At 32.0% G+C, this 25,007-nt stretch overlaps 1 protein-coding gene, 1 non-coding gene and 2 pseudogenes across 2 annotated transcripts; 3 read left to right on the plus strand and 1 right to left on the minus strand.

Annotated features, from left to right (window-relative positions):
- The first annotated feature begins 158 nt into the window (after positions 1-158).
- LOC124928203 lies at positions 159-706 on the plus strand. Its single transcript, XM_047468769.1, has 2 exons — positions 159-477; positions 597-706. The coding sequence occupies exons 1-2, from the start codon at positions 159-161 to the stop codon at positions 704-706; spliced, it is 429 nt and encodes a 142-aa protein (XP_047324725.1).
- An 11,061-nt stretch (positions 707-11,767) lies between these two features.
- LOC124928336 lies at positions 11,768-12,345 on the plus strand (annotated as a pseudogene).
- Positions 12,346-14,840: 2,495 nt separating this feature from the next.
- LOC124922929 lies at positions 14,841-14,955 on the minus strand. Its single transcript, XR_007097975.1, has one exon. It is a non-coding gene; the product is annotated as a U5 spliceosomal RNA (small nuclear RNA).
- An 884-nt stretch (positions 14,956-15,839) lies between these two features.
- Positions 15,840-15,933, plus strand: LOC124923054 (annotated as a pseudogene).
- Positions 15,934-25,007: the final 9,074 nt, after the last annotated feature.

The raw sequence follows: 25,007 nt of genomic DNA on the forward strand, positions 1-25,007 counted from the left end.
GTAGCCACCTCTTCCTTAATTTCCTTAATTTCTGTAGGAGTCCCCTCTTCCGCCATAGGTGCCACCTCTACCTCCCTAGCAGCCTCCTCTTCCGCCATAGGTGCCACCTCTACCTCCAAGTGATTTCAGTCTCACCGTTTAAAGTTGCAATCAGTTACATGAACTCCAAAACTGATGCGGAGTTCGGATCAGTGAATTGGATAGAATCTGGCTTTACGAAATCTTGTGGAAATTTTAGGACAACAAACATTGATGTGGTTGAAGAAGTGGACATCTTTTCTCATGTATTGTGCAGAGAAAAAATAAAACGGGGAGGATGCCTTAGAATATATCCTAGGGGCGGAGATATATGGGCCATATATAAGAACTGGTCATCGGAATGGAACAGGGAGACCCCCTCTGAAGTTAGGCATCAATATGAGATGGTGGAAGTTATGATGGATTATGATGAAGAAGATGGAGTGCATGAGTCCACAGGTGAAAGTAGATGGTTACAGGACTGTGTATGGGAGGAACCTAGATAAGGGTTCCATTTGTTGGGTTTTGAAGAAGGAAATGTTGAGATTCTCACATCGTGTTCCTTGTTGGCAAATTAGAGGTGGAGAAAGGACTGATGATCTGCCAGAATGCTGTTGGGATCTGGATCCTTCAACAGCAGCAAGAACAAGAAGAAGCTGAAGCTGGGAAACATAAAGTGATATCTTAACTTACATTCCATCCCCCAATTGAAAAGATTATGAACTGTTTGTTGTTTCTTATGATTGTTTGTTCCTGACTGTGTACTTGAGTGATTACAAATGGATGGCCAAAACTATTATAGGTTGTTTCATTGTTGTTGATGATGTTTTTGATTTTGACATGTGAGAATTATTCTACATGGTAAATTAAAGTTGAACAGTGGGTTAATTTCTTGTTTAATATTAATTAATTTATTTTTTCTAACAAAAATTGTATTAACATTTATGTTGGTAAAAATATTTTTTAAAAATATTTAAAATTATTATTTCAACATGATTTCATTAATTTATAAATTAATTTTTCTTTTTATATTTTACTGATTTTATTAACCATATATTCTACAACATTTTTACAATAGTTTCATATATCTTAATAATAAATATAGTAATTTCAAATGTATATATTTTATAATACATAACAATTATATATTTTAAATATTCACAATTAATTTACAAACTTATCTTGCAAGACCATTTGCAATTAATAGGTATTTTTTTAAATAATTTATACATTTAATTTACTTGCTATATATTTTGTCATATATATAAAATTTATATCTTAAATTTTAACAATAATTTTAGTCATTTAATAACATGATTAGCAATAACTTTACAATGTATATTTAAGTTTTTTTTTTCAATTAGTTTATTAATAGTATTTGTTAGTAATAGAAAATATGTATTTTTTAAATTTAGATTAATGGATGGTTTCTCGGGATATAATCAGGTTCTGATGGCGCCTGAAAACAAGGAGAAAACTACTTTCATCATAGAAGTCGGTGTCTTTTGCAATCAAGTGATGCCCTTTGGACTGAAGAACAATGGAGCTACGTATCGGAAAGCAACCATAATTCACAACTATTCTCCACGACATAATCCACAAGAAAGTCAAGGTCTACATTGATGATATCATTGTCAAATTCAAGAATCGAGCTGAACATATCACGAACTTGGAGAAATTCCTTTAGAGGATTTGGAAATACCATCTCTGTTTAAATCAAATGAGTGCACCTTCGGTGTCACTATTGGTAAGATGATAATATTTCTGATTACTCAAAGAGGAATAGAAGTCGACTCTTGGATTTGTTAGTAATAGAAAATATGTATTTTTTAAATTTAGATTAATGGATGGTTTCTCGGGATATAATCAGGTCCTGATGGCGCCTGAAAACAAGGAGAAAACTACCTTCGGTGTCACTACTGGTGTCTTTTGAAATCAAGTGATGCCCTTTGGACTGAAGAACAATGGAGCTACGTATCAGAAAGCAACCATAATTCACAACTATTCTCCACGACATAATCCACAAGAAAGTCAAGGTCTACATTGATGATATCATTGTCAAATCCAAGAATCGAACTGAACATATCACGAACTTGGAGAAATTCCTTTAGAGGATTTGGAAATACCATCTCTGTTTAAATCAAATGAAGTGCACCTTCGGTGTCACTACTGGTAAGATGATAATATTTCTGATTACTTAAAGAGGAATAGAAGTCGACTCTAGCAAAATTGCGGCCTTCACAGCCATGACATCACCCCAAAATGAGCGAGAGGTTCGAAGATTTTTGGACAAAATTCAATATATTAGTCGCTACATTAGTAATCTCACTTACACTTGCGATCATCTCTTCAAGTATCTTAAGAAGGGTCAAAAGTTGTTTGGAGTGATACTCATTAACATGTCCTCGAGAAGGTGAAGGCGTATTTGTAATCCCTTCCTATCCTCATGTCTTTAAGGCCAGGAGTTTCTTTGATTCTTCACTTCACTATCACTAAGTCATCCATGGGGAGCATTCTAGTCTAGGAGAATGAAATCAAAGAAGAGGTGGCAATCTTCAAGCATCTTAAGAAGGGTCAAAAGTTGTTTGGAGTGATACTCATTAACATGTCCTCGAGAAGGTGAAGGCGTATTTGTAATCCCTTCCTATCCTCATGTCTTTAAGGCCAGGAGTTTCTTTGATTCTTCACTTCACTATCACTAAGTCATCCATGGGGAACATTCTAGTCTAGGAGAATGAAATCAAAGAAGAGGTGGCAATCTACTACATCAGCAAAATGATGACCGATTATGAGTTAAATGACTCTTCTGTGGAGAAGGTCTATTGGGCACTAGCCTAGGTAACGAAGAGGTTGCGCCATTCATCAGCAAAATGATGACCACCGATTATGAGTTAAATTACTCTTTTGTGGAGAAGGTTTGTTGGGCACTAGCCTGGGTAGAGAAGAGGTTGCACCATTATATACAAGCTCACCCAATCAAGCTAGTGACAAAACTTGATCTCATTCATTTCTTGTTTCAAAGAATCCCAACACTATATTAGAAAGCTGAAGATCAAATGAGATCTCATTTGAAAACTAAAGAAATATATACTTCAATTATAAAATATAAATTCATTCATATTTTCATTTTCTATCTATCCAGTCAAATTTAATTTGACATGTAAAATAATTCTCACATGTCAAAATTAAAAACACCAGCAACAATAAAGAAACAACAGTTTTCAGACAAAGAAACAACCAACCTATAAAAGTTTTGGCCATCCATCTATAAATCTCTCAAGTACACAATAAGGAAAAATCATAAGAAAAAAAAAACAGTTTATAATCTACTATTGGGGGGTGGGGTGTAAGTTATGATATCACTTTAAGTTTCCAGCTTCAGCTTTCTTCTTCTTCGTAGATCGCCCATATCTGCTTCTCCTTAAAACATTGCTCAGACCTATCATTGTCAAAATTGTGAAAATCAGAGTTAGGAATCGTCTTGTGCACTGATGCCCTCCTCCTCACCACTGATTGAAGCCCAACTGTGCTGAAATTGTGAAAATCAGAGTTAGGAATCGTCTTGTGTACTAGGTTTGTTAGACACCACCACCTCTCCTCTTGATGATTCTGCTGCTGCTGCTTTCTGAGGTAAATTTTCTAGGTTTTCTTCAGTGCAGGTACTTCAGCGTCAGCTTTCCTTATCTCTGGCAACTTCTTTCTTAATTCAGACAATGCCCTATTAATTAATAACTTTTCTGAGTCAAAAATTGACACTGATGGTCCCATATCTGATAGATTATTTGAAGGCGTTTCTACGCCTGTGTCATCCAGACTCTTTCTCCTTGAGGGCTTGCCCAGTTTGGAAGGCTCGTGAAGAGATCTCGTGCTTTTATTTCCATTCCCTAAAGGGTGTGCCTCGGGAGGGATGGTTATATTTGTATCAACAACCTCCACTGAAGATTCAGAATACGATTTCTGCTTAGATTTAGATACAACGACTCCATTTGTGCATGGTTAGGATATTTGTAATAGTCCCAAGTTGATCTGCATAACCGTTTTCAGGAGCAGGAAAATGTTGACAATCACGAAAAGGATACGAGCCATCTGGAGGTCCTATCCCTTCGTTAATTGCCATGAAAACACCACGACAATTCTTGCAGGATAGTTTTTTGTTCACGTACTTCAGGAGATAGGAGATACTCATACTGAACGTTACAAGCGGTGCATTTTGTCCAAAAGGAATCACCCCTTTCATAGATAAAAAGAATTGTCATCAACAAAGCAAATATTTAGAATAATTTCATTAAAATAAAGAAATTATTTAGAATAAGGCCTTGTATGTTTATGGGTTATTTGGTTAACCAATTGACATGGTCACTCGGGGTACCCTAGGCCGACCTTATTTGGGAGTATCGGTAAGAAAATATATGATAAATGAAAGACAACAAAAAAAAGATAGACCAAAATAGGGTAAAATCCTTTGACCTTGTATCACAAAAGGTCTCATTGTGATTAACCAAACAAAGAATTATAATAAGACTTAGAATAATTGTCATTATCAAAACAAAGATTTGCTTGGCAAAACTGAGAATGCAAATGCACATACCTAGTATTTCTCCTGATATCGTATGAGGTTCGATCACTTAGGTTGGACAATGTATTCCATGCTTACGAGAGAATAAATGCCCCATCTGCCCCCAAGAGTTTTGTTGCAATAAGGGTTGATCAGACGATACATCTCCATAAACTTTCTGATGAGCCTAGCCATACCGGAAGATGGTTTTAGACCAAAAATTGCATAGAAATCAGTTTCCCTTTTTGGTATAAAACCAATATGCGGCTAGGCTTGTCAGACAGTTTACGGAGATGTATCGTCTGCTTCTTTGTGTTCAATGCTTGGCTTAGTAATTTCCTTTAATCACCAACTCCCCTCTTATAATAATATTGAATCCCTGTTTTCACTTCATCTGACAATGTGGGACAACACACTTTTTTGTCATTATTGAGGCTAATGGTTTTTCTTCTTCTTTTATTTACAGAATAGGATAATTCAATAATATTTTCAAGAATTTGATACTTTTAAGTATATTATTTTATCAAATGTTAATAACAAACTATTAAAATGATTTATTAGTATAGCTCCAATAAAAAGAGTTTTATTTTAAACATTTGATTTTCACTAAGAACTATTTAAATTGGATTGAAGTTATTACTATGAGAGTGGTTATAACTCGTATTTTCAAACAAGGTATATGACTCGTATTTGATATTTAATAAACTTATGTTATAGTCATTATGACGAATGTTACTTATATTAATAGAGGCATCGACACCTTCAAGGGAGGGTCTATGTACAGCCCCGGGTAACTCAAAATAGTTTGCATGCGAATGGCAATAACGACGGGGAGAAATACCACCGCTATTGAGTTATTCGGTCGATGAAGGGACCTAACGACCGTAAACTGCGTATATTTTATTTATTTTTTTCATATTATTATCATTCTAGCCGGGTAGGTTTTATGGAAATAACTTAGTGATAGTGAAGTGAAGAATTAAAGAAATTTCTCCATGTTCGTGATATGTTCAGCTCGATTCTTTGATTTGACGATGATATCATCAACGTAGACCTTGACTTTCTTGTGGATTATGTCGTGGAGAATAGTTGTGACTTATGGTTGCTTTCTGATACGTAGCTCCATTATTCTTCAGTTCAAAGGGCATCACTCGATTTCAAAAGATACCGACCTCTGTGATGAAAGTAGTTTTCTCCTTGTTTTCAGGCGCCATCAGGACCTGATTATATCCCGAGAAATCATCCATTAATCTAAATTTAAAAAATACATATTTTTTATTACTGAACAAATACTATTAATAAACTAATTGAAAAAAAAACTTAAATATACATTGTAAAGTTATTTCAAATCATGTTATTTTATATATAAATTTAAGATATAAATTTTATATATATGAAAAAATATATAGCAAGTAAATTAAATGTATAAATTATTTAAAAAAAATACCTATTAATTGCAAGTGGTCTTGCAAGATAAATCTGTAAATTAATTGTGAATATTTAAAATATATAATTGTTATGTATTATAAAATATGTACATTTGAAACTACTATATTTATTATTAAGATATATGAAACTATTGTAAAAATGTTGTAGAATATATGGCTAATTAAATCAGTAAAATATAAAAAGAAAATTTAATTTATAAATTAATGAAATCATGTTGAAATAATAATTTTAAATATTTTTAAAAAATATTTTTACCAACATAAATGTTAATACAATTTTTGTTAGAAAAAATAAATTAATTAATATTAAACAAGTCATTAATAAATAAGTCATTATTAAGCAAACTAGCATTTATCCTGTGCATTTTCACTAGTAATAATATAAAAAACCCGTGAAAAAGTTATTACGGTAAAAATGTGATAACATTTTTCATTTTATTTTTAACCGTTTTAAATTTAAGGGCGGATTAACCCACAATTCGACTCAAGTATCCATTTACTCTCACATTGCAGAACGATCTCTAAAACAATTGATACAGTTTGATTATTTAACTCATTTAGTTTCACCTTTAGAGTCCACTTCTTACCCATACTACGAGTGAAAGAAAAAATGTAAAGACTATCATTAAAATACCCCAAACGAGACTTACAATATCCATATGAATTATGTCCCTTATCTCTATAAATATGATGAAACTCTTCCATTATTGCTCACTAATAATATTTAAATCTGTAGCGCAGAGTCAAAAGAGAATTATGACGGATTAAAAACTATTAATAAACTACCGCGTTCATCAAATTTGGTGTTGAATTTAAAATATTAAGTTTTATTAGCCTATTTGATTAAAAAATTGTACTTGTTTTGTTAGGTTGCAAGTTCGAACCATAACTATAGAATTTTTAATTTTATTTTTAACCGTTTCAAGTTTTTGAACGGGTCAACCCACAATCCGACCCAAATATCAATTTACTCTTACATTAATATCCAAATTAACCACAGCTCTCAACCTGGCAATCCGGACACTTTAAAAATTAAGCATCATTATATATATATATATATTTATATATTAGTTAGTTAAAAATTTGAACTTTTATTGTTAAAATCTCTCGCGTTCATCAAATTTGGTGTTAAATCTTAAATATAAAGTGTTGTTAGCTTAGTTGGTTAAAAGGTTGTATTTGTTTTGTTAGGTTACAAGTTCTAAATATACAAATAACATTTGTAATTCTATTTTTAACCGTTTTAAGTTTATGGGCGGGTCAACCGACAATCCGACCCAAGTATCCATTTAATCTCAAATAATCATTCAAATTAACCATAACTCTCGACCCAGCAATCCAGACACTTTAAAAATTAAGCATCATTATATATATATAGATTAGTTAGTTAAAAATTTGAACTTTTATTGTTAAAATGTCTCGTGTTCATCAAATCTGGTGTTAAATCTTACATATAAAGTGTTGTTAGCCTAGTTGGTTAAAAGTTTGTACTTATTTGGTTAGGTTGCATTCAAAACATACAAATAACATTTTTTATTTTATTTTAACCGTTTTAAGTTTATGTGCGAGTCCACCCAGAATCCGACCCAAGTATCCGTTTACTTTCAAATAAATATTCAAATTAACCACAGCTCTTGACTCGGCAATCCGGACACTTTAAAAAATAAGCATATTTATAATGATTATTATAAAATAAATTATAAAATACAATATCATAAATAAAATCTGCAATGCAAATAATGTTGTAATATGTATTATAATATTAATAATATTTTTCAATAATATATATTGAAAGTTGAAACAAAATACTTCTATTTATAAATATATCTATAAAAGAGTGACAACATAAATTATAAAATTTGCAACTTAAGAATAACATATTTGATTTGTGTAATACTACGTTAGTTCATAAACACTTATTTTAATACTTTTTGAAGTTGAAAAGAGCATTTTTTTTTAAATCTTATTTTTTTTAGTGTAATCTTGTACTAAGACAACCACAATTGAGAGATCTAATATTTGACTTTGAGTTGCCCATCATATTGTGATGTAATAATATTACGTTATTATCGGTCACCAAAAAATTGGTCGACATTAAACACATATTTTTTTAGTATGTTTTAAACACTGAGTCTGTATCTATTTTCTAAAATCACCATCTACTCAAATTTCTTTATCCCAAAAAATTATTAATAAATTATAATTTAAATATTTTATTTATTTATTTTATAACAAAATAAGACAATCAATCCAGCAAGAAGAAAGTCAGATCCTGGACCGGGTATGGTTATTGATAATTCAAGAGCAGCTTAATTTCAAACTTTGATCTCAAAACAACAAATAAATAACAGTTTTCAAATAAAGAAACAACCAACCTATAATAGTTTTGGTTATCCATCTGTAAATCTCTCAAGTACACTCAGGAACAATCATAAGAAAAAACAAACAGTTCACTTCTTCTTCTTGCTGCTTTTGAAGAATAAGGCCATCTTGGGTTGCAGCTGGGTCAAGATCCCAACATCATTCTGGCAGATCATCAGTCTTCTCTGCACCTCTAATTCGCCAACAAGGAACACAATGTGAGAATCACAACATTTCCTTCTTCAAAACCCTACAAATGGAACCCTTATCTCCGCTCCTAGGATAAATTCAAAGACATCCTCCCTTGTTGTTTTTTCTCTGCACAGTACATGAGAAAAGATGTTCACTTCTTCAACCACATCAATGTTTGATGTCCTAAAATTTCCACAATATTTCGTAAAGCCAGATTCTATCCAATTCACCGACCCAAACTCCGAAACAGTTTTAGAGTTCATGTAATTGATTGCAATTTTAAAAGGTGAGACTGAAATCACTTGACGAATCAGACAGTACAGACGTGGCATACCATCTTCTTCGTCGTAGATTGCCCATATCTGCTTTGCCTTGAAGCATTTCTCAGACCTTTCATTGTCAAAGTTGTGAAAATCAGAGTCAGGAACCGTCATGTCGCATTGATGTCCTCCTCCTCCTCACCACTGATTGAAGCTCCATTGTGCCAGAAATTGTGGCAGTGCTAGGCTGGTTAGAAACCACCACCTCTCCTTCTCCTCCTTCTCGGTTCGTTCGCTGAGATCAGACAATATATTCCATGCTTCCGATAGAGGCTTAAATGCCCCATCTGTCCCAACAGTTTTGTTCCAATAAGGGTTAAGTAGATAACACATCTCCGTATACTGTTTGATGAGCCTAGCCTTAACAGCAAATAGTTTTAGACCAAAAATTGCATAGAATTCAGTTTCCCCTTTGAATGTTGTCTCAGATGCAACATACACATCAAATGTAGCTTTCATTTCTTTTATACCCTCCAAACTTGGACAAAGAATTTGAGCTCTCAAATCATACCTACTTGCGCCATTGTAGTCTTTCTCAACAAATCTTTTCTCAACCTCCTCCCTTTTTGTCCTACGAACCTCCTTTACCGCCATAGGAGCCTCCTCCCTTTCTGCCCTGCAAACCTCCTCCTCTACTTCCATTGTAGCCTCTTCCTCTATCGCCCTGGTAGCCACCTCTTCCTTAATTTCCTTAATTTCTGTAGGAGACTCCTCTTCCGCCATAGGTGCTACCTCTACCTCCCTAGCAGCCTCCTCTTCCGCCATAGGAGCCACCTCTACAGCCATAGGAACCTCCTCCTTTTCCTCCCTATCAGCCTCTTCTTCCGCCATAGGTGCCACCTCTACCTCCCTAGCAGCCTCCTCTACAACCATAGGAGCCTCCTCCTTTTCCTCCCTAGCAGCCTCCTCTTCTGCCATAGGTGCCACCTCTACCTCCCTAGCAGCCTCCTCTTCCGCCATAAGAGCCTCCTCTACAGCCATAGGAGCCTCCTCCTTTTCCGCCCTAGTCTAGCCGCCTCCCCTTCTGTCATGTGAACCTCCTTCTCTTTCGCCCTGGGAGCCACCTCTTCGTTAATTTCCATAGATCAAACAAGAACCACAAAATTGTAAATCCAATACTCAGATTAGCATCCACAAAATTGTAAATACTCAGATTAAAACTTTTGAAATAAAATGAAACATCCGAATTGCACACTGAGGCCACAGCAGATACGCAAAACTAAGCTAATAAACCTACAGTAGTTCGATGAAAACTAATTAGATATATAAGTATCACGTCTTTCTATATCAAATGTTCATGAATTTCAATCTAAATCAAATCAATCGCCTATATGTAGCTGAAGCTCGCAATTGGTTCATGAATTGCATTTTGACATGAATTGAGAAACAAATGAAGGAAAAAAGAAGCTGAAACTCACTCCGGTGTAGGAAAATTGTATCGGTTCGCAGGACAGAAAGGGAGGAGGCTGAGAAAAGATTTGTTGAGAAAGACTACAATGGTGCAAGTAGCTATGCTTTGAGAGCTCAAATTCTTTGTCCAAGCTTGGAGGGTATAAAAGAAATGAAAGCTACATTTGATGTCTAGACAAAATTCAAAGGGGAAACTGATTTCTATGCAATTTTTGGTCTAAAACCATATGTCGTTATGGCTAGGCTTATCAGACAGTTTACGGAGATGTATCGTCTGCTTAACCCTTATTGCAACAAAACTGTTGGGGCAGATGGGGGCATTTAACCTTCTCTCGGAAGCATGGAATATATTGTCCGACCTAAGTGAACGAACCTTGTACGATATCTGGAGAAATACAAGGTCAAAGGGTTTTGCCCCTATTTTGGTCTATCTTTTTTTTGTTGTATTTCATTTATCATATATTTTCTTACGATACTCTCAAACAAGGTCGGCCTAGGGTACCCCGAGTGGCCCTGTCAATTGGTTATCCAAATAACCCATAAACATACAAGGCCTTATTCTAAATCATTTCTTTCTTTTAATGAAATTATTCTAAATATTTGCTTTGTTGATGACAATTAATTAAGTCTTTTTTTTCTATGAAAGGGGTGATTCCTTTTGGACAAAATGCACAACTTGTAACGTTCGGTATAAGTATCTCCTGAAGTACGTGAAAAAAAAAACTATCCTGCAAGAATTGTCGTGGTGTTTTCATGGCAATTAACGAAGGGATAGGACCTTCAGATGGCTCGTATCCTTTTCTTGATTGTCAACATTTTCCTGCTCCTGAAAACTGCTATGCAAATCAACTTGGGACTATTACAAATATCCCAACCACAAATGGAGTCGCTGTATCTAAATCTAAGCGGAAATCGTATTCTGGATCTTCAGTGGAGGTTGTTGATACAAATATAACCATCCCTCTCGAGGCACACCCTATAGGGAATGGCAATAAAAACATGAGATCTCTTCACGAGCCTTCCAAACTGGGCAAGCCCTCAAGGAGAAAGAGTCTTGATGACACATGCGTAGAAATGTCTTAAATAATCTATCAGATATGGGACCATCAATGTCAATTTTTGACTCAAAAAAGTTATTAATTAATAGGGCATTGTCTGAATTAAGAAAGAAGTTGCCAGAGATAAGGAAAGCTGATGCTGAAGTAGCTGCACTGAAGAAAAACCTAGCAAATTTACCTCAGAAAGAAGCAGCAGCAGGAAAATCAGTAGGAGAGGTGGTGGTGTCTAACAAGCCTAGTACTGCCGCAATTTTTGGCACAGTTGGACTTCAATCAGTGGTGAGGAGGAGGGCATCAATGCGCATGAAGGTTCCTATCTCTGATTTTCACAATTTTGACAATGATAGGGCTGAGCAATGCTTCAAGGCGAAGCAGATATGGGCGCTCTATGATGAAAAAGATGTTATGCCACGTCTGTACTGTCTGATTTCAGTCTCACCGTTTAAAACTGCAATTAGTTACATGAACTCCAAAACTGATGCGGAGTTCGGGTCAGTGAATTGGATAAAATCTGGCTTTACGAAATATTGTGGAAAATTTAGAACATCTTTTCTCATGTATTGAGCAGAGAAAAAATAAAACGGGGAGGATGCCTTAGAATTTATCCTAGGGGCGGGGATATATGGGCCATATACAAGAACTGGTCATCGGAATGGAACAGGGAGACCCCCTTTGAAGTTAGGCATCAATATGAGATGGTGGAAGTTATGATGGATTATGATGAAGAAGATGGGGTTTGCATGAGTCCACTGGTGAAAGTAGATGGTTACAGGACTGTGTATGGGAGGAACCCAGATAAGGGTTCCATTAGTTGGGTTTTGAAGAAGGAAATGTTGAGATTCTCACATCGTGTTCCTTGTTGGCGAATTAGAGGTGGAGAAAGGACTGATGATCTGCCAGAATGCTGTTGGGATCTGGACCCTGCCGCCACCCAAGATGGCCTTATCCTTCAACAGCAGCAAGAACAAGAAGAAGCTGAATAAGACAAATCCTCTTTCTGAGGTGTGAATGTCTTTATTCTTGAATTTCTTGATTCAAACCATATTAATTGTGTTCTCTTATATAGAGCACATTATATATAGCTTTGTTTTAATAATCATATTCAAGAGAATACTTTAAGTGTGTAAAGAGATATAATTGTGTATGTAACAACTAAACTATAAATTAACGGTTAATATTGAAAATCAAATCTTTTTTTTTATTTTGGATAGATTAATGTTTTTTTATGAATTTTTATAATTAATCATAGATTCATACTGTTTAACATAATATTATAAAACAAATAATTAGAATAATAAAAATATATAAAAAGTAGCATATTCAAAAGAAGCTAATGCATTTTTCTAATCAAAATTTATATTTTGTAATAAAATAAAATAAAATAAACAAATGAATTAAAAAATAAATCGAAATAAAACATAAATCTCTCCTGAAGGGAGAAATTTGAGGAGATGACCCTCAATAATGTCTTAAATGTGGAAAATGCAGAGTTAAAAAAAAGCGCTAGTGACCCCTTTTACTGTTTTTAGACGAAAATGCCCCCGTTGCGTCACGCAACCTCAGTTATTTTATTTTTTATTTTTCAAAAAATTTTAATTATGAATTTTTTTGAACGAAAATACCCCAGTTGCGTCACGCAATCGCGAGACGAAAAAAAATAGAAAAAAAAAATTCGGTTGCGTCACGCAACTGGAGTTGCGTTACGCAAGGGGTATAATTGTCATTAAAAAAAGAGGGTCAACAACGCTATTTAAATTATGCACTCACATTATCCGCTATTCACCCTATTAGTGAGGTCATTTCCTCAAATTTCATTTCCCCTCACAGAAGGATAATGTATTGTGATAGTTTAAAATGAGTAATATAATGATTGATTGAACATTCTAAATTAATTTGTAAGTTTTTTAAAAACTTCACTTTGTTAATGAAAAAAAAGTTTAAAAAAATGTTATTAATACCCTACTCTTTTTAACAATAATTTTTTAAGATTATCACTGCTAGTGATTCATCTGGCCTTGTTTGGTTTCTCTCAAAAGTATTCGATTATTGGGAAAAAATTAGAGCACATTGTCCCGAACTATTTCCAGTTGTTATATTAGCACATTAGCCTTTGGTACTCTAATGTCTTTTTATCGACATTTTTCGAAACGTTCAGACTCGATAATTTACGCCCTAGAACTCACTTTTCTCTCGAATCTCGAATGAGATAAGAACCAAAATAGTGAGTGCGACTATAATTAAATTTTAATTTGTCAATGTTTTGCTAAGTCTTGTGGCCTACATTTATATTGAATCTCGTAAAACGAGACGAGGAAATGACTCTCTCGAATTTGCCCAAGTGTGTGATGATAAACCACAAATAGGACTTAAACAAAATTATACTAGCTTTGACTCTTTTAAAGTTGTTACTTAATTTACTCATCGAGAAATTAGGCAGGAAAATTTTTTTTTTTAGTCAAACACGACTTAGAAATTTCGATTTGGTCCGGTGTTTGGTTACACGTGAGAAAAGTCATCAATATTATATGTCTCAATTTCCCACCGAAATGAATGATCTCTACTACAAACGTTTTGTCATTTTTTGAAAATATGATTTTTATACTTTTATTTGATAATTTATTCAAATCATATCCACATGTCTAAGGCTCTAGCTTATTTCCTAAACTAGATTTAATTATTGTACTCATATATTCTTAAGGCATGCGTCTGGGTTCGTCATTTTGCGATATAAAAAAATACTGAATTTTAGAGAATTTCAAACGCACTTGTGAGTTGTGAATAAGAAAGGGTAGGAACCTGTAAAGATTGCAAAAATATGAGTTAGCTTTTCAAAGAATTCATATTTTAATTTATAAAAATGAAGAATTTTATTTTTTTGAAATTTTTAATGTTGGTTGAAGCTTTAATGGAGGATTGATATTCAAGCTCTCTCGCTTTTAAACTTTCCCACCCCTGAAATAAAACTCTATGATGCTTTTTTTAAATGATTCATGCAATAATATTATGAATGGATAGTCGTTTACACATAACGACAAAAACATTAAATTTATAAAAAAAATCACACAAATATTACAAAATTAACATGTGCGGAGATCTTCCAAAAAGGAAATGAGCTCTCCAACTGAATCTATCGGCTTCCCACATCGAACATCATATAATGTTAGAATGATAGCATTGTGTTGGATCCGCAACGGTCGTTTAAGATTGTTGAAAGATCTACGATTTCTCTCTAACCAAATTTTCTACCATTGTGGATCACACTTCTCTAACTAAATGTCTTCGTGAGAACAGGTGCATGAGAAGATAAGGTACCTAGTCATGCACAAAACAATTAGGGAGTATGTTGTCAGATAAAGAGTGAAATACTTTTATTTATTACAACTTTCTTTTAAGTATAATTCAAATAATACATTAATAAATAATATGAATTAAATTTTCGTAGATAAGAAAAATTCAAAGTTTAAACTCAATTGTAGGGTGCCTCCGATTAGAGGACCTAACAAAAATAGGCGTATGCCACGTATTGCAAAGAACACACTGTATTCTTTAGTAAAAGGCGAAAGAATAGTTCGCTTTGTGTTTAGTGCTTGGCTTCGTAATTTTTTGTAATCACCAACTCCCCTCTTATAATAATATCAAATCCCTATTTTCACTTCATCTAACAATGTGGGACAACACACTTTTTTGTCATTATTGAGGCTAATGGTGTTTTTTCTTCTTTTATTTAAAGAATAGGATAATTCAATAATACTTTCAAGAATTTGATACTTTTAACTATATATTATTTTATCAAATGTTAATAACAAACTATTACAATAATTTATTAGTATAGCTCCAATAAAAAGAGTTTTATTTTTAACATTTGATTTTCACTAAAAACACTTTAATTTGAATTGAAGTTATTACTATGATGGTGGTCATAACTCGTACTTTCAAACAAGGTATATGACTCGTATTTGATATTTAATAAACTTATGTTATAGTCATTATGACGAATGTCTATGTACAACTCGGGTAACTCAAAACAGTTTGCATGCGAATGGAAATAACGACGGGGAGAAATATCGTCGCTATTGAGTTCTTCGGTCGATGAAGGGACCTAACGACCGTAAACTACGTATACTTTTTTTTCATATTATTATCATTCTAGCCGGGTAAATTTTATGGAAATAACTTATCCTGGCTAGATTTTAAATCCTAGCTCGGCCCTTGGACACCTTATCAACATCACATAATGGGTAGCTCCCCATTCTTTTTCTCTCATAAAATCAATATTCCCTCAAAAGAAAAAACCCTATAAATCAAGGGAATACTTTGAAAGACCCTCATTCTCTATAAAGAACACATGCGTTCCTCGAAAAACACTCTAACAGTCGATCACAAAAAATAGCGGTGTCCATTCATTTTCTAAAATTGATCCCACATCGCTCCTCTAACTTAAGAATAAAGTCTTTTTAAGAATGAGAGAGATGGTTATGTCTCATCAGGGACATTCGATAAAATTTGATCGATACAGAGAAGATTAGCATGGCCCATGCGCAAGAATGGTCCAAATTTTTTTTACCCTTTTTCCTCTCCGAAGCGTACGCCGGCGACCGGAGGGAAAATAGTGTAGTTTTTTGATGTGTACTTTACCGGTTTGCACATAATGACATTTGTTGATTTTTTTTCTCAAACTAACTAACTTATTAAGATGGAAAAATAAAAGACATGTTGTGGCTCCTAGTTAGTAGGGTCTTCGTCCCTTTTTCATTCGCTCCTCTATGCCCGGTCAAGGCTTCTTTGGTTTTTCCTAATTGGATTCCTTTAATTTTTCCTAATTGGATTCCTTTAATTTTCTATCACCTGTCAATGTACGTTCGTATCTTTATTGAGTATTTTTTGTTTGATATGTATAAACTTATAAAATCAGTTTTATACAGGGTAAAAAAACGAGTACTAGTCACCAAAGTGAATAGAATGTTTGGAAACTATCCTACCATTGATGCTTATATTATATCAATGGAAAGGCCTATAACATAATTGGGGTTACATAGTATTGTTAAAAAAGTTAGTTTTTAACCAATGGATAAATATAACTTGTGTATGTTGGATCAGATGGACAGTTGTTGTCGCACTATTAATATATTATGTTTTGTCATTATGCTTATATTATATCAATGGAAAGGCCTATAACATAACTAGGGTTACATAGTATTGTTAAAAAAGTTAGTTTTTAACCAATGGATAAATATAACTTGTGTCTGTTGGATCAGATGGACAGTTGTTGTCGCACCATTAGTAGATTATGTTTTTCCATATAATGTTACCAGGGTTTATATAAAGGTTGATTATTTAACAGAAGGATTATATTTTGAACGAATAGTTTTAAAATGCCCACATTAGTTAACGATACAATCATTTATCCATGTGGGTGTAGGTTTTCTCCAATAAATTCTCCTAATCTTATTCTCCAATAATTCTAATAAAGAGTCAGACTAGAAAGTTTGTATTCAGTAATAATTATTATTTTACAAAATGATGATTTCAAAACTAAGGGTGAATGCATTTGCAGGTATCGCCTTCATCAACACTTGAATCGTCATTTGAGTCCCTCAATATGAAGAAAATTAATATCAAGAAATGACAATCATCAAGACAAAGAGCAATAACTTTAGTTCAAATGTCTTCAAATGTTTCTTTGTAAACATTGTTTATAATATTTGGATGGAGAGGAACCGCAAACATTTTCAAGAGTTCGAAATGATGTGGAGTTTTTTTGGAATGAAATTATCTTTGATGGAAACTCACTCATTCAAATGTGGAGGCAAATTCTGACTTGTGGAAAAAATTGGTTGATTTGTTAAAGATGGAGCATTGCATATGAAAAATCACCATTACTTCTGATTTCAAGCCGTTCTAAGCTTCATTGTTTGTGTCATTTACTTTTGTTCTCATACCGATTGTTTTTTCTATTTTTTATCTTGTTGGTCATTCATTTTTGGAAAATACTTGTTCTATCTGAATCCTAAACTTTTGTAATTTTTTACCCTTTATGGGTATTTTTATTTAATGATATTATGTTGTTTATTAAAAAAAAGTCTTATTTAAGAAAACATTTTAGTGTTATAAACCAGTATATACAATAATTTACTAAAATAGTGTTGGAAGAAGAATGAGAACTTCTAAAAATAAATCATCTTCAATGTTAATAAAATCTATTATGTAGAGATTTGACTGTTTCTATTAAATCTATGATGTAGGAAGAGATTGACCCAAAAATTACAATGTTAACAAAATCTAATAAGATAATATTAAATGTATGACTTAAATATATTTGTTGTATCAACAAGCACCGATGGTCTAATGGTAGAATAGTATCCTGCCACGGTACAGACCCGTGTTCAATTCTCGGGTGCATTTATATGGAAAAATGATGATGAAATTGACTTTTATTGGCTGATTTGGGTCTGCCATACATCATCTTCTTGGATGAAAGTGAAGCTTACTGAGTTCTTCCATTTCTTTTTGTTAAAAGCACATACTTTTCTAGGACCATCATCTCCTTATGTTATAAGTTGTATTGTTATCGCCTTCTTGTTTCTAATGGCTTACTGGGTCTGCCATACATAAAAAATGTTAAATGAGGCTAATGAGTTTTCCATTTTTTGTGTTAAATTGTTATACTTTCCTAGGACCACCATCTTCTTATGTTATAAGTTGTAGTGTTATTGCCTTCTTTTTTCCATTGTCTTACTAGGGTCTGCCATACATCATCTAATTAAGATGATAAATGAGGGTTTCCATTTTTTTGTGTTAAAAAACATAGTTTCCTAGGACCACCCTCTCCTTGTGTTATAATTTGTGTTGTTATTGCCTTCTGGTTATATATTGTTTTTTTACCTATGTATATACATCTTTTATCCAATTTCAAAATAATCAACGTAACTCAATATCTAAGCATCTCTAAGCATTTGTATAAAATAAACTTGATAAGAAGACCATAGTAACTAGAAATCACAAATTTTTCGGATTGACTTTGTCATTTACTAATCCAAATTTCCCTTCATTTACATGTCTAACACAAAAAATTAATCATCAAAACTCCCAAAACAAAATGAGACTAAATAACCATCTTTTTGTTTTATATTGCTTTATGTTTGCATATAAAATTACTACTTTAGTTCCAAATTCCAGTGTGAGTTTTGTAAGATTATTTTTCTAAAAGATGGGGCAAATTTTATTAATCCATTTTCTTTTCGAAATTAGCCGAAGAAACGATAAAATCCATAAAAACATACATGTTCAAGTTCTAATATGGTGTGTTATAAATATTCACAACAAAAGAAAAACTCAAAAGAAAAAAAATACTAATACACTCGCATACAAAAAATAAAAAATGCACATAAACAAAATACCAATACACTCAAGTCCTAATTCAATGTAGGAACTCAAATTTTCTAAGTACATATCGGCACCGTTCAGGGTATTTCTATGTGAACAGTTCCGGTAGGATGACACCATATAGCATGAACATACAAGATAACCTAAAAGAAGCAAAACCATATAAAAACATTAAATATTATGAATGGTAAATAATTTACTTGACCAATCTTATTAGATGGTGTTTCAATTCTTTGGAAAAACATCTCCAATCATTATATGGTTAGTTCAAATGATTGAATGATACTGTAATTATTAATCGAATAATACTATAATTCTACGACAGAGGAAGAAGAGGTAATTGTTGTTCATCCTATAATTATTGTTCATAAAACCATCCAAAACAAAAAACAACTAGTCAGATTTAGATATGAAGACTATTTAGATCTGATTGATTCCTTGTATACTTATAAGTGGTTCCAAACAATTTCTTTTAATGCCTGAACATCCACATGTTTAGATGTTTTGTCATAACTGACTTCAATCTTATTTACATGTTGAATTCACAATAGTTGACTTCAATCTTATTTACATGTTGAATTCACAATAGTTAATTAGTAAATACACTTAAACTATTACAACTTAACATATGATCATCAAAAGAAATATTTACAAAGAAATATTTACAATGGTATACACTTCATTTAGATCATATTCCGAAAAAAATCATTTCTGAGAGAGTCTATGTAACAAAACACTCATTTTCAAATAGACTCGTCAATCAGATACAAAAGAAAAGAATGAAGATAAATATAGAGCCAATAAGATAAACCCTCACCCTTTACAAATAAAAGATACAATCAATTAAATCCCACCTCACATCATTGTCCACGTAACATGTTTGTACCAAAAAAATTATAAGATGTTTCCTAACAGAAAGTGAGTGATTCTATGAACAACTAAAGCTATAGAATTCTATTATACAAGTAATATAACTAACTCTATTTTTATGTTCAAAGGAAGTACTATATAAAGGGATAGTCATATAACAACAATAGGAGCTCCAAATCTACAGTTTTCTTTATTTCTGACCTTTTATTGGTAAGCAACTATATGACAATCTCTGGAATAGCATTTTACAGATCCTATGATTTGTATTATTTAAAATAATGAAACAATCAGATACTTTTTAACCAACCTAACGAGGCTGAGGAATAAGTGTGTCATTGTCCTCTACATCAGTATGAACATCTTCATTGGATGCTTCAGTTAAACCTACAAATCTAGAAGAATAAAAATAATAATAAACATATGAATTATTTGAAATAGGAAAGAAATTGAGAACTGTAATTGTAATATTCATTCCATAAGCTTCTAAGGCCTACCTACTTTCTGATACTTCCAATGATCAGGACACACCCGTACATTGTGTTTTAAATTAAGCCCCAAACTCAGAAACAAATATTCCTCATATTCTCTATTCTATCTTCCACAATAGGGGTTGAAAAATAGATGATTAATTCTCCTGCAAGATTCAACCAGAACTATTGTAAAGAATCATCCTTTACTCTTTTTCAATGCTAGGACAAAAGGATATTACATAATTCTAGGCCTTGTTTGATGAAAGGTTATTTGAAAATAATACAAATATTTCCCACCATGAATTAATTCATTCAAATAATCAACCAAATACTTTATTTTTATAATATTTTAAACATTTAACCCAAATGACATAAGTTAAGAAGGTTTGAAAGAAAACCTCATAATCACCTCCGGAAATAGGGTCTTCCCCATTCGTATCTTCATTCTCGAAACCCCATGTTGCAAAATCTTCAATTCCAATAGCATCCAACTCAGCATTATCATTGATGTTGTAAGTTTCATGAAATTCTTCATTTATACTATCAAATGAAGTAAACATAATTGGTGACCTTTGACTACTTTCATCAAATATATTCACTATGTGCTTGAGTGAGGGAGAAATCTTCTACGACATGCCTATGGAATTCACCATCCTGTCAATGCAATCTATATGGATCATAACAAGAAAATTTTCACAAAGAGATGTAAGAGTAAAGGATAACAACACACTGTAATTATTAGCATACCAATATCTAGTCAATTTTGTCCTTTATACTAAACAACTTATATTTATTTTATATTTCATTTCAGGTCCTATAAAATGAGAATAGATCCCTAGGTTATAGGCAATAAATGAATAGTGTGGAAATCTATACTCTCCTCCCTACAAAGTTCCCTTTTATATTTCCCATTGAAACAAAGTCATAATTACCATGAAATCAAAACCAATATACCTTTGGCAAAAGAAAGATCAATACTATCAAATTTCTTCACATGGAGGGACTCAAATGACGATTCAAGTGTTGATGAAGGCGATACCTGCAAATGCATTCACCCTTAGTTTTGAAATCATCATTTTGTAAAACAATTATTATTACTGAATACTAACCTTCTATTCTGACTCTTTCTTAAAATTATTGCATAATAAGATTAGGAGAAGTTATCGGAGAAAACTTACACCCACATGGATAAATGATTGTATCGTTAACTAATGTGGGCATTTTAAAACTATTCGTTCAAAATATAATCCTTCTGTTAAACAATCTACCTTGATATAAACCCTGATAACATTATATGGAAAAACATAATCTACTAATGGTGCGACAACAATTGTCTATCTGATCCAATAGACACAAGTTATATTTATCCATTGGTTAAAAACTAACTTTTTTAACAATACTATGTAACCCCGGTTATGTTATAGGCCTTTCCATTGATATAATATAAGCATAATGGCAAAACATAATCTACTAATGGTGCGACAACAACTGTCCATCTGATCCAACAGACACAAGTTATATTTATCCATTGGTTAAAAACTAACTTTTTTAACAATACTATGTAACCCCAGTTATGTTATAAGCCTTTTCATTATATAATATAAGCACCAGTGGTAGAATAGTTTCCAAACATTCCATTCACTTTGGTGACTAGTACTCGTTTTCTGTACCCTGTATAAAACTGATTTTATAAGTTTATACATATCAAACAAAAAAAATACTCAATAAAGACAAGAAAGTACATTGACAGGTGATAGAAAATTAAAGGAATCCAATTAGGAACAACCAAAGAAGACTTGATCGGGCATAACGATTGGGGAATTCATAACACCCTTCCTAATAAAACCTATATTAAATGTGACCATAAACAGGTAAAATTACAATGAATTCATCCACCTTTTCCTTTCTTGTGATGATTCTCAATACCACTATACCAGCAAATACCAAATTCATATATATCCAAATTCTTCAAACATGTGCATACAACAAAGAATAAATCATTTCTTGTAGAGACGAACAATGTTAAGAGATCCTCAAAAAAGATATGTATTCTTAGACGCTAATCTAATATCAGGACTTTTGTTTGTTGTCTGATTATAAACAACTTTTGTCTCAGTTGACAGATACACTATTTTGTACGATTTATAAGCAGATGTAGAATCCAAACACACAATAATGGACATTGTTTCAGCCCTAATTTGTTGGGATTCAAATTAGTTCAAGTTGTATCCCTGTAGCTAAATCAGAATTATGTGACCACTTTCATCATCACACTATAATGTAGGCACGCATATTATTACACAAACAAACAAATAAAGGGAAAACATATTATGACTTGGGAAATTAAAGGTTGCGAGCTAATCATCTGAATTTTATACAAACTATATACATGTGAATGCGCTTGTAAGTTGTAATTTGTATGGAGAGTACAACGGCTCACTCATAAAGATGGTTCAATTAAATAAGTCAAATATATACTCTAATTCATCCTTAAAATAAAGAAGTATAACCATTTCTCACTCATAAAGATGGTTTAATCATCTAGTGCAGCGATAACAACCTAGCATCAAAATCAAACTGAAAATAACTGAGAAATACAAAACACTACAATAAGGGGAAAATCTATGATCTAGACATGAAAAATAAAACCAGTGACCTAAATAAATCGCATATAAACCTCGTTGCATTCTTAAAACAGATAAGTAGAACCATTTATCACTCAAAAGACTTCCAAGACCCGAAGATGAAGGAAAACCCTAATGGTCGGAGAAGAATGTTACTAACCTCGTGGGTGCAACAATCTGGCTGCAGAGAGTCAAGGGATGATAGTGCAGATGAAGGCAAGCCCTAATGGTTGAAGAAGAATGTAACTAATCTCGTGCGCACGACAATCTGGCTGCAGAGAGTAAAAGGATGATAGCACGGAAATCTGGCTGTAGAGTAGAAGGATGATAGTCTGATTAACAGGAAGAAGGATTTTTTAGGTTAGAAAGAATTGGTCGTAGAAAGAAATGAGTTAGGCTTGATAATTAAAAACTGATTCTAGTTTTAAAATATATATATATAAGTTAAAATTTTATTATTAAATATAATATAATGTTTAATTTATTTATTTTTGGTTTATATTATTTTTTTACTTTTAATTTAATTAATTTTAAATACTTAAATAAAAGACCGATGTTAATAAAAAAATTAATAATGTTATAAAAATTTTAAATTTTATTAACTAAATTTTAGTGTAAATAAAATTTTAAGTCAAATTTTATTTTAAAATTTTAAAATAGTGAAATAAAATATTTATAAAGTTTAAAAATAAAACATAAAAAATATTAAATTTATAATAGATAAATTTTAAGGTTTTTAACAAAGTTTGTATATATAAAAAAATAAAGGTGGTTGTAAAGTATAAATGTGGCAAAAGTTTTTACTTTTTTAATTTTTACCCACGACTTAATAAGGTTGGCATATAAAGGTGGCTGAAAGTATGTTTTGTTGTAGTGCATTTTCGAGAAAATAAACAATGGTCTATAAATATAATAGAATTATTTTATTATTATTTACGGATAATAGTGTAATCAATAGCGCAGAGTCAAAAGAGAATTATAACCAATTAAACATACTTTATGAGCAATGCTTTTATGCGGTGCTAACGATTTAATAATTATCTTTGTAGTTCTAGAATATTTCAGTTTATGTTCGAAGTGTCTATCCAAGCGAATAAATGGACTTTTTCATCTTTTGACAAAGACTTGTGACATCTATTATGTCAATGACACTACTTCATTTTGTTTTATCTAATCACTTTTTTTTTTTTGTCAAAGTTGCTTTTCTATTCGAAATATATATTCTAAAAAATGGTTTCTTAATTACAATATTGATTTAGGACCCTCAATTCTCTTTTCTATAATCACTTTTAATACCTGTTCCGGAACGATAGTACAATTATGTTATTATTAAAGTTGTTGTAGAGATGAAATATAACCAAGTTATATCTTTTTTATTTAATGAGAGGTTGAATTGAACTACGAATTGAATCAGTTTCTCGTCAACAAAGAGCAAAATGCAAATAGTTTATGCAACTTCAACATCTGTTGGTAAACCTGATTTAAAAAAAAATCAATTAGATCGTGTTCTTTCTCTGCTTGTTTTTTGTTTTTGAACCGATGTGGGACTTCTTTACATTCTTTCACAATTATTAATTATTAACCTCTCTTTTGTCATAAAATAAATTAATGAAAATTATAATAATATTATATATTTAAATTTAACTTATTGTAAAACAAATAATGTTTTACCAATATTCAATTTTTTTTCAAGTATCTTATATAAGAGTTATAATATGATTAAATTGAGTTATACAAAGACCTTACTTTGCTGGTCTAGGATATGATTAAATTAAGTTATAAAATCTATATTTGTAAACACAACTATAATCTTATCAAATCAAGTTTTGGAATATTTATATATTTTTTTAATTTAGCAGAGTTTAAATTTTAAATTTTTCTTATTGACGAAAATTTAATTCATATTATTTATTAATGTATTGTTTGAATTATACTTTATTTTATTTTTTTTGTAATAAATAAAAGTATTTCACTCTTTATTTGGCATACTTCCTTTGAATTGTAATCCTTCAAAATTATTTTCGTTTAGATGCGCAGATTAATTTTTTACATCCTAGTTAATTGTGTTCAAATTAAAATTCTTACATCCAAATTATTCTATGCATGACAAGGGACCTTATCTTCTCTTGCCCCCCGCTCTTGAGAAGTCATTAAGTTAGAAGAGAGAATAAAAAAGGGACAAAGGCCCTACTAACTAGAAGCCAAAAAATGTCTTCTATTTTTTTCATTTTAATAAGTTAGTTAGTTTGAGAAAAAAATCAAAATTAAAGTGTTTTTAGTGAAAATCAAATATTTAAA

The sequence above is a fragment of the Impatiens glandulifera genome, chromosome 1 (genome assembly GCF_907164915.1).
Source record: "Impatiens glandulifera chromosome 1, dImpGla2.1, whole genome shotgun sequence".
NCBI lineage: Eukaryota > Viridiplantae > Streptophyta > Magnoliopsida > Ericales > Balsaminaceae > Impatiens > Impatiens glandulifera.

What these genes read in the sequence shown, in the direction of transcription:
- LOC124928203 (XM_047468769.1), top strand. Translation starts at nt 159, where the DNA reads ATGAACTCCAAAACTGATGCGGAGTTCGGATCAGTGAATTGGATAGAA. An exon ending in TGGAGTGCATGAGTCCACAG is followed by an intron (nt 478 to 596) that starts GTGAAAGTAGAT and finishes TTGGCAAATTAG; the next exon opens with AGGTGGAGAAAGGACTGATG.